Consider the following 9,498-nt stretch of genomic DNA (forward strand, 5'->3'; position numbering starts at 1 on the left):
CCAGATAATCAGTTTCATCCAAGAGTGCTTGGAGTTGTCCCGCCACCACTCGCTCTAACACCTTGCCCAGAAACGGGATGTTGGCCACTGGTCTATAGTTAGCGGCCATCCCTGGATCCAGTGACGCCTTCTTCAGGACCGGTCGGACTACCGCCTCCTTTAAAGGAGCAGGCACCCGACCCTCTGACCCATATTTACCAAAATCTTTGTTGCCAGCTTGCCCTGTTTTGTATGTAGAGGTTTTCCTGTTTAACCCTGATAACACTCATTAAAGGCTGCCTGATTGAGGGGGGGGGGGGGACTTCCATTGCATGTTAGAAAGCTACAGGGAGTCAGAGAACAAAGTATTGGGTCTTCATGAATTCAGCATAAAGCAACCTTGTGGCTTCTCTCTTTTTCCATTTTTTTAAATGTTGAAAATAGGTTATTTGAAAAATAGAGCTGCAGCAACAAAGAGGAAAAGCAAAACACTGAAGATTGACCTATCTCAGTCTTTGGCCCTGTCTTATGATTAAACCAACAGGCTTCATAATGCTTCAGTACAGAGTAAAAAAGAGTTGGGGCTTACAGAGGAGAGGGGAGGGGACAGGAGCAACCCCTGAGAATAGCAAAGAGCGGTTACAATGAGAAAAGGAAGAGCTGAAGGCCCTGTATAGTGAAAGTTCCCTAGGAGCATGTTTCCAGCATAAACATTAGAAGCATTGTTTCAAGGCTGAAATTGGAGCTGGTCTGTTACTCAGATACAACAATTTATCCCCTTTTTTAAAAAGAAGCACAGATCTTTGCATTCTTCACCCCACGGCGTAATAGCTCCATTTCTCTCCCAGGTACCTGCTGTAAAGTGAAACTGAAGAATACATTGGAGAACTTTGTAACCTTTCCAATAGCATTTACAAACATCGTAGTAATGTGCTTTTCCCTTTTTGAGGTGGTCTTAGATAAAATTGTTTTATTCCGCAGGCCATCAGCTGTAAAGGGCAGCACAGCATCTCCTACACTCTCTCAAGAAACCAGACCGTTGTAGTGGAATATACCCACGATAAGGATACTGATATGTTTCAGGTAAGTTTGTTCAATTACTTAGTTGCTTGTGGACTCTTAAAATGTAATTTATCCAGTTTTCTCCATGCTACATATCTACACAATCCAAGTAAAAATATCCTGACAGTTGTGGCACTTTTCCAAGTAAGGCATAATTTTCAGGAAGTTGTCCCTCTCCTCTCCCTTTGACACTGCAATGGAGTTGATAGAAACTGTGCTCAGGGTGCAGAGTTGATTCTCAGGCACTTCTAGTTGGGTAGGAAGTAAGCCGCACAGAGATGGTTACAGTGAAGAAAAGGCTTATCTGCTTCTTTGCAGAAGCTTGTGGTTTGGTTGAGGGGAAAAAAAACACGGAAACATGGCCCTTACATGCATGAGTGTGCACTAGGAAACTGTGGCCAGCTGTGCGTGTTCTCAGCCACCGTGCACATGCGCATGAGATCGTAAGCGGTGAGAGTATGCACCATCTGCATATATTTTTTTCCACTGCAGAGCTTTCCGTGTAGGAAATTAGACACCGCTCTTGTGCTGCAGGTATTCTGAATAACGAATGCAAATCTTTCGTGCATTAGCCTGTGTCGTCTTTGCTCTGTGTGTCCTGCTTTTGAAATTCACCACTGGGCTTTGTTGTCAACAAAAGGCGGTAGAATAAAAATACTGAGCCTGGACTTCTCCAGTCTTGCGCTTTTGAAAGTTCTTCCAGCGGGAAGTAGCAGTGCCTGCATTATTGATGCTTTAATTTAGTGATGCTCTCTCGATCTTCTTGATAGTATGTTCATTCTGCAGTGAACATACAGAGCTACAGATGCACAATTTATTTTCAGGACCACTGCCAAAGCTGTTTCTTAAATATATAGTTCAGATATTTCATTCATGCAGAGGTAGTTTTGGATTATTTGCACAACTGGGTGGACACTTCGTTTTTTCTTCATTCCTTTCACTACAAAGCCTCCCCTCCCCCACACTAAATGTAAGCGCTTCATAGAGATGAGAAAACATGGAAGATATTAAAGCATTATTTTATGCCTTTTGTTTTGCAAAGCTCAGCGTGCCTTCACAAGGCTCTTTACCTTTAGCGCTTCTTTGGCTTTAGTGATAGAATTAGGTGGTCCCTGTGGATTCTGATCTGTTGTCTAAACATCAGTTTTGTGCAGCAGAAAATACTCAGTTCTGTGCCAGCTCTAGCTTTTTGAGAGTGACAGTTTCTTCTGAAAATGCAATTGGGTGAAACATTCTTCGGAAGTATGGATGTGATCTGGTGCAACCGTCAAAGTCACAGGGAACCAAGAATTCCATGCAGGCTGTTGTAGGAGGGGTGGACTTCTTCACCAGCCTTCTCGGTGGCTAGTCAAGAGAAATGTGTCTCCTTCCAATATTAGGATAGAGACGTGATGAGCTAGCAGAGTGGCCTGGCAGTCATTCCGCCAGTTCACTTGGTAGAAGGGATTTTTAAAATAATTGCTAGTGTGTGTTTCCAGGCTGGCTAAAAAGGGACCAAGCTTCCCCTCCTCTGCAGCCAGTCTGGAAACATGGGCTGCTGGCCTGTTAGTGGGCCAGTTGAATGTTTTACAGACCCATCACTTTTCTGGGCTTACTTATGGGCCTGCTCTAACAGTGCGTGAGCTGGAGGACCCTCGGTGATGGGGGCAAAGAGAAGCGCTGGGTTCCGCCATCTGGACCACCTCTCACTGGTTTCCCGATTGACCCAAAGTTGCTGTAACTCTTGAAGGGAAAGCATAGTTGTGTTGTGTTTGCTTGGATGGCAGTTAACAGATGGTGTGACTGGCTAATTTGACTGGGGTTTTTCACACCATTCTTCCAACAATGCTGGAAAATGACAAGTGACCTTAGAAGCACAGTGGGTTTGTGTGTGTGTGTGTGTGTGTGTGTGTGTGTGTGTTTAACTGCAGTGAGTGAATTTTGTAAGGAATTTCATTTAACGATTGCAAGCTGCTTAACCCAGAAAGTTGCCTGGATCTTGGGTAATTGGAACCATTGACAATAAAAAGCGAGCAATGGTCCAGAAATCAGTTCCTATTGCTGGGACACTTGCAGAGATGGGAACTGAGGGCATTCTGAAAATTTCTACACAGTATTTTTAACATGTTCGAATTTGTCGCTTGTTCTGTTCTACTTGGAGTCCTGTGCAGCACATGATCGTCAGGTTTTGAGATGGAGAGGGAGACTTCTGCTGAAAGCATCTGAACAAAGCCATCCAGCGCAGCCTGGTATTCTTATCTTTTTTCTGCTGTGCCACTGCTGGTTTTCAGGCAGACCGCTAGATAGACTACATATCAAATCACATGCGATAGTTAATTCAAATATTAATAAGCTTCTGTTGCCTACAAACCTTGCAGGTTACTTGATAACTCGCATCATTAGATACGCATATTGCAATTTCACTCTTCATACAGACTCTTCATCAGCATATTAACAGGATAAAGTAGGAAATGTACTAGTTTGGCTTCCCAGCATATTTCTCTGGCAAAGAATAAATCCAACAGAACTTCACCAAAGTGTAGTTACTTGATTTGCCACATTTATAATCGGCTCTACATCAGAAATATTCCCTGAACAGTAATAACTGTTGCAAAAGAACATGGAAAAAATAAAGCATTTAAAATCAAATGGCATGGAAAGAACAATGGTTGGCCTTTTGCTCAGGAATGGTTTAATACAAAGTCTTTGGCAGACACTGAAAGCAAAGTACAATTGATGTAGAATAGTCATCACAACACATCACAACGCCAGTTGTTGACATCAGCTGGCAGAGAGTTCCATCGAGAGGGAGTTAATGCACTAACAGTACAGTCCTGTGGATTTTTTGGAGTCTCAGCTTGGAAATTTGAGTTTGGAACTGGAATTTGAACTCAGAACTCAGCCCCTGCAGCTGTGGCTCCAAGATCACCAGAGAGCTTGGAGAGATGGACCTTTGGGGGCGGGGAGGGGAAGAGACCAGCTCCACCAGCATTTGAGGTATCCTGGAGGCACCCCACCTGCTGCACCCCCAGAGTGCCAAGATCCGCCATTTTGGCATTTTGCCTGGTGGATGGAGCATGGAGATAATCTTTGCTTCCTTGCTGCACCTGCTCTGCACAGGATGACTGTATTCCTCCAGGTTCAGAGGGACTGCACCCTAAAATCTCTAGTAGACTCCAAACGGACCTCAGTCATAGGTGGAACTTCCAGGAGTACCTCATCCGGGGACCTCAGTGGCCAGATGAGAGACGAAACCCCATTAAAAAAATGCAGAGACTAAAATGACCAAGCACAACCTTGCAATCTGGTTGCAAATGTAAAATATTAAGAGCTGGGTTTTTGAAAAAAAAAATGCCCATGAGGCTCAGATATTGAATACCACAATTGCTGCGTGTTTCCTTCTGATTCTTCTCTGGGTAAACACTTGAAGGCTGTTGATCTTGCTTCCTCTAGGAAGCTCATACGGTTCGGTTAGGGCACATCTCCAAAACGTAACATTAGCCTCTTCAAGGGCAAGGCAGATCTATATTACTTGCGCTGCAGTGAAATGCTGCACCAGAAACTCAGGGCTTGCTGCGTTCATTTGCTCCTCAGTGTTTCTCCCAGCTGCGCAATCTGTTGTAGCTCTTATTCAGTAAGACACTTCTGATCGCTTTCCTTTTTATAGGAGAATCTTTTAAGGGCAGCCTTCGGCCTGCTGATGCTACAGGAATGCAGTTGGAGAGAGTTACATTTCACAGAAAGGTGGATCTTGCACCTCTGAGCAAAAGGCTTTGCTTAGTGTTTAGTAAAGACTGGGGTAATTTCTGCTGCTTAGGATGGAAATCCAGATCTTGGAATGCTAGTTTGGTGGGTGGATTTTTTACACAAAAAGTCACATAACAGACAAATATATCTATGTATCAATTGTGGGGGAGGGTATTTTCTGAAAATTGGAATTTAGTAGAACACTGCCCTGTCCTGAGTGAGGCCATAGCTTCTCCTTGAGCAGTGTTGTCTTCTATTTGCTTGTTTTAAACATTTCTACACGTGCTTTTTGCCAGTTGGCTCACTGGGCAGTTACAATTACCCAACATCACAGTAAGATAAAACTAAGAACAACTTACATTCATGACCAGTAAAAACCAAATATATAACCAATAACAGTAACAGAATATAAAACCAATAAAATTAATCTAAAATAATTAATCTGCATTGGCACAAACATATAATATAAAATTTCAGTTAAGATACAGAGAAAAGAAAAAGTCTGGTGCTGAAAGGTTGCAAGTAAAAGAAAAAGTCTGGTGCCAGGGACACCTCTCTGCAAACAGGGTGCCACAGCTAAAAAGGCCCTTCTCCTAGTAGCCACCGTCCTTGTTTCCCTGACAGGCGGCTCCCAGTGAAGGACCTCTGAAGATGATCTTAGAGTCTCGTCAGGCGTGTGTGGGAGGAGTTTGTGAACAGTTTCAGCACCTAGTGAGGCGTGTGTGTGAACAGTTTTAGCAGCAACCAGCACAGATGATAGGATTAGTGTCATATGCCACTCAATCTGTGTGGCAGCGTCTCTGCAAAGCCTTTGAGTTGCTTTCAGCTGGAGGTGCCAGGGATGGAATACGAGATGCGGGATGTGCTGAAGCAAGCTGGGCTCTGTGTGTGTTAGAGTGGAAGCGTCGAGGACCCGGGAGTCTCTTTTTCAACTTGCATCAGCATGCTGTGAGCATTTTGAAACATCAGTCCAAGAGAAAAGTATTCAGTGGGGTGCCGTTCAGTGCACCCATGCATATGTTTTTCCTGTCCATGTATTTAATCTTGCTGTGTGATGCGGTGGTCAAGAGGGCAAACGCCACCCTTGGTTGCATAGCCAGAAGTGTGGCTTCTAGATCGAGAGAGGTATTACTGCCACTCTACACGACTCTGGTGTGCCCACAACTGGAGTATTGTGCTCAGTTTTGGGCCCCTCATTACAGAAAGGATATAGCCAGGTTGGAGTCAGTGCAGCGTAGGGCCACAAGGTTGGTGGCCGGTTTGCAGGGGATGCCGTATGAGGCGAGACTGAGGGAACTGGGTCTCTTCAGCCTGGAGGAAACTCAGAGGGGATCTGTTGTCGACACACAGGTATGTGAGGGGGCGTCACACGGAGGTGGGCAGAGACCTGTTCTCCCCTGCAGAGGAAGGCAGGACGTGCTCCAATGGAGCCAAGCTCAGGGAGCCAAGGTTCAGTTTGGATGCCAGGAAGCACTTCCTGACCGTTAGGACCCTGAGGGTGTGGAATGGGTTTCCTCGAGAGGTCGTTGAGGCCCCATCGGTGCGGGTGTTGAAGGATAGGCTGGACGTCCACATGGTTGGCATGTCATGAGCAGAGCTGGCTGGAGCCGGGGGTCAGACTAGATGGCCCTGGAGGTGCCTTCTGGCTCACTTTGTTTCTATGTTTCTATGTTTGCTCTTCTGCACATTTTTTGCAGTTGTTCCTCCAAGGGGATGTCTGTAAAGCATGTTTTTAATTTTTTCAGGTTGGCCGATCAACAGAAAGTCCCATAGATTTTGTTGTGACGGATACAATTTCGGGCAGCCAAAACAGCGATGAAACGCAGATCACCCAAAGCACCATCTCCAGGTTTGCGTGCCGCATTGTCTGTGATAGGAATGTGCCATATACAGCCAGAATCTTTGCAGCAGGATTTGACTCGTCAAAAAACATATTCCTTGGGGTGAGTACACATAATTTCCATATGAGCTGGGAAGCAACCCTGCGCCCCGCAGTAGAGGACTCGTTTATGTGTTGACGTATCCCAAGATGATTGCGTGAAAGGGATCTTTGCTGAAAGGTGGGCTAGAAAACATTTGAGATGGATAGAAGATGACTTCTTGCTTACATTCAGCCTCAGGGTTTTTTTCTTTTAAGTTGAGGAAGAAGACATGGTGGGCCCACTTCTCTAGCCCTATACTGTCTACTCTGACCGGCAGCAGTGCCCCATGGTCTCATCCTCTCCTGGGCGGAGCCTCAGAGGCTGGGCCCTTTCCTTGCGGACACTGCTGGGCCATTCACCACCTGCCTGCCTCCATCACTGCATCCCACCCGCCACGGATCAACACAGGGGTTAGCTGTGCCCTCCCCCCACGTTGCCCACCTGGACCTCAGGTGGTGTCTCCGCTAGTGAGAGCAGTATTGATGCTGCCGAGGGAGCAGGGAAGAGGAGAGGCAGGCAGAGAAGAGGAGCAGGGAGATGCTCCAGGCCAGGTCCACCTCCTGGGTGGGACCTGGGAGACCGAGCCTTCTCTTGCGGATGCTGCCCAAAGGACAGATGCCAGCGGGCGCTGACTGCACCCCGTTTGGGCTACCGTGTGTAGAGGGGGTGCCAAGGTGGGGCCATGTTGACCATGTTTTTCTCAGCCAGCTGTTCTGGCTTGGGTTTTGTGCAGGGGGAATATTACCGTACGTTATTATTGCTTTATATTATGTATTACAATACTGTATTGAGTATTTCTGTTTTGATTTTTGCATTGCTTTTGTATTGTATTGTATTGTGTATTTGCTCTGATTATATTATTGTATTTGTATGGAATTTGTATTATTTCTATGTTATTGTAAGCCACCCAGAGAGTCCTATGGGTTATGGAGTGCCATACAAACATAACCAGTCATTTGGTCGGTCAGTCAGAAGTCTTTCCCATGACCTGATCTGTTGTTTTTAAATGGAGATGCCAGGGGCTGAGCCTGTGGACCTTCTGTGTACACAGCCATGCAGCCTACCCTGCAATATGGTCCCATTAGTCCTCTGGGCAGGTCGTACTCTGCACATTTTCCTGGGACTCTGTCTGCTCAGGAAAATGCGAAAGTGCTCTCTTTCTTTTCAACAGCCAGCTGTCAAAATTCTGGGCCCCTTTCAGGGGGGGTTTTGACAGGGGAATGGGGATTGGCAGGCTGGGACTTAAACCCCACTCTGAAACCTCCGATTGCCCTGTCCAAAACCCCTTTGAAAGAAGGCCCAGAATTTTGACAGTTGGCCAGGCTGTCAAAACTCCTTTTTCCCAGGAAAAGTGATGGAAGAACTCTTGCACCTTACAAAGCACCTTGAGTGGCAGGAAGGAAAAAAAAAATCAAATTAGGCCTTTTAGGACTGTTAGGGTGAGAAAAAAAAGATGTGGATTTTGCTGTGAAATGTCTTTAAACCCAACACCCCCATTTCATAAGAAAAGACCACTCACACCTTGGTTTCTCTTGACAGCTCACCTGTTGACAACTGTCAAGAAAAAGGAAAGGATGAAAAAGCTATTTCCTTTGGGGAGGTGTCCAGGGCTTGTAGTGCTGCATCTTGGCTCAGCCACTCAGGGACTTTTCCCAGCTGAGGCATCAAATTCCCATAGTTGAGCAACTTTGGTTGTGCAAAGGTTCCTTACAAGAAGAGGAAAAAGGAACTTATTTGCATAAGTCTTCATGCACAAAATGGTTTCTTAATACGTTCCGGCAGCTACTGCCAGCTCCTCAAGGTGCCTCTTGAGCACAGAAGAAGAGGAGAAGGCAGTGGAGGAGGAGGAGGTACAGTGCGGCGAGCGAAATCTCACCCTTGCAGCAGGGGGAGGCCGGCTTGCCCCAGGCATCCCAGAATGTTGTTCGGAGACTTGTGAAGTGACTGGCCTTGGTGCTCTTGGCTGGCGAGTTGCTAGTCCGTTGCTACTTTCACTTTGGGGTCAGTTGCCTGGTTTCGAACCACATGCGAACCTGTCATGAATACAGCAAGCCCGAGAACAGCATTTGGATTGTCCGGATGGCTTGTTGCCCTTGAACGAGTCAGCCTGGAGGAATCAGTCAGGGTTTGTACAACATGTGCCAACCCGTGATCTGTGTGCTAAACCTGGAGGAACTGGAATGGTTCTTGCTGCCCAAATGGAGCATATGATGGAGAAAAGGCACTTGCTTTGCTCTTGCGAATAGACTAGCCTGTTTCCATGTCTTCCCATCTTTATTTATTTATCTGTCGCATTGGTATGCTGCCCCATAGCTGAAGGCTCTTTGGGCAGCTCACACTGCAATAACAAATACAAATAGAAAACAATAGTGAAGCAAAACCATAAACAAATAGGAATAAAATACGATATATATTGTATCGGTAGCAGAGGCCCTCCTCCGGGGCCTTCCGTGAGAGATATCAGGAAGCAAAGTACCCGGAGCAGGGCCTTCTCTGCGGTGGCGCCCCATCTGTGGAATGCGCTCCCCAGAGAGGTCCGCCTGGCGCTGTCGTTACTTGTTTTTCGGCGCCAGGCCAAGACCTTTTTATTTAAACAATATTTTAACAATGTTTAATATTTTTAGGTTTTAATTGTGAAGCCAGGGTGTTTCCGGGTTTTAATTGTAATTGTTATCTATATTGTATTTATTTATTTCTGTGAGCCGTTCCCAGGCCATATAGCAAGAGGATGGCATATAAAAACTTTAAACAAACAAACAAATAAATAATAAATAAATGGAACAGGAGGAAATAAACACAGAAAACCACA

At 45.8% G+C, this 9,498-nt stretch overlaps 1 protein-coding gene across 1 annotated transcript in view; it reads left to right on the plus strand.

The window, feature by feature from the left end:
* Positions 1-9,498, plus strand: part of PELI2 (pellino E3 ubiquitin protein ligase family member 2) — a 103,714-nt gene that overhangs the window by 87,177 nt on the left and 7,039 nt on the right. The window contains exons 3-4 of the mRNA XM_044435632.1: positions 961-1,062; positions 6,513-6,710. Coding sequence (XP_044291567.1) covers positions 961-1,062; positions 6,513-6,710 — 300 coding nt within the window. The remainder of the gene's footprint in view (positions 1-960; positions 1,063-6,512; positions 6,711-9,498) is intronic.

Source organism: Varanus komodoensis, unplaced genomic scaffold (assembly GCF_004798865.1).
Source record: "Varanus komodoensis strain SLA01 unplaced genomic scaffold, ASM479886v1 scaffold3, whole genome shotgun sequence".
Lineage (NCBI taxonomy): Eukaryota > Metazoa > Chordata > Lepidosauria > Squamata > Varanidae > Varanus > Varanus komodoensis.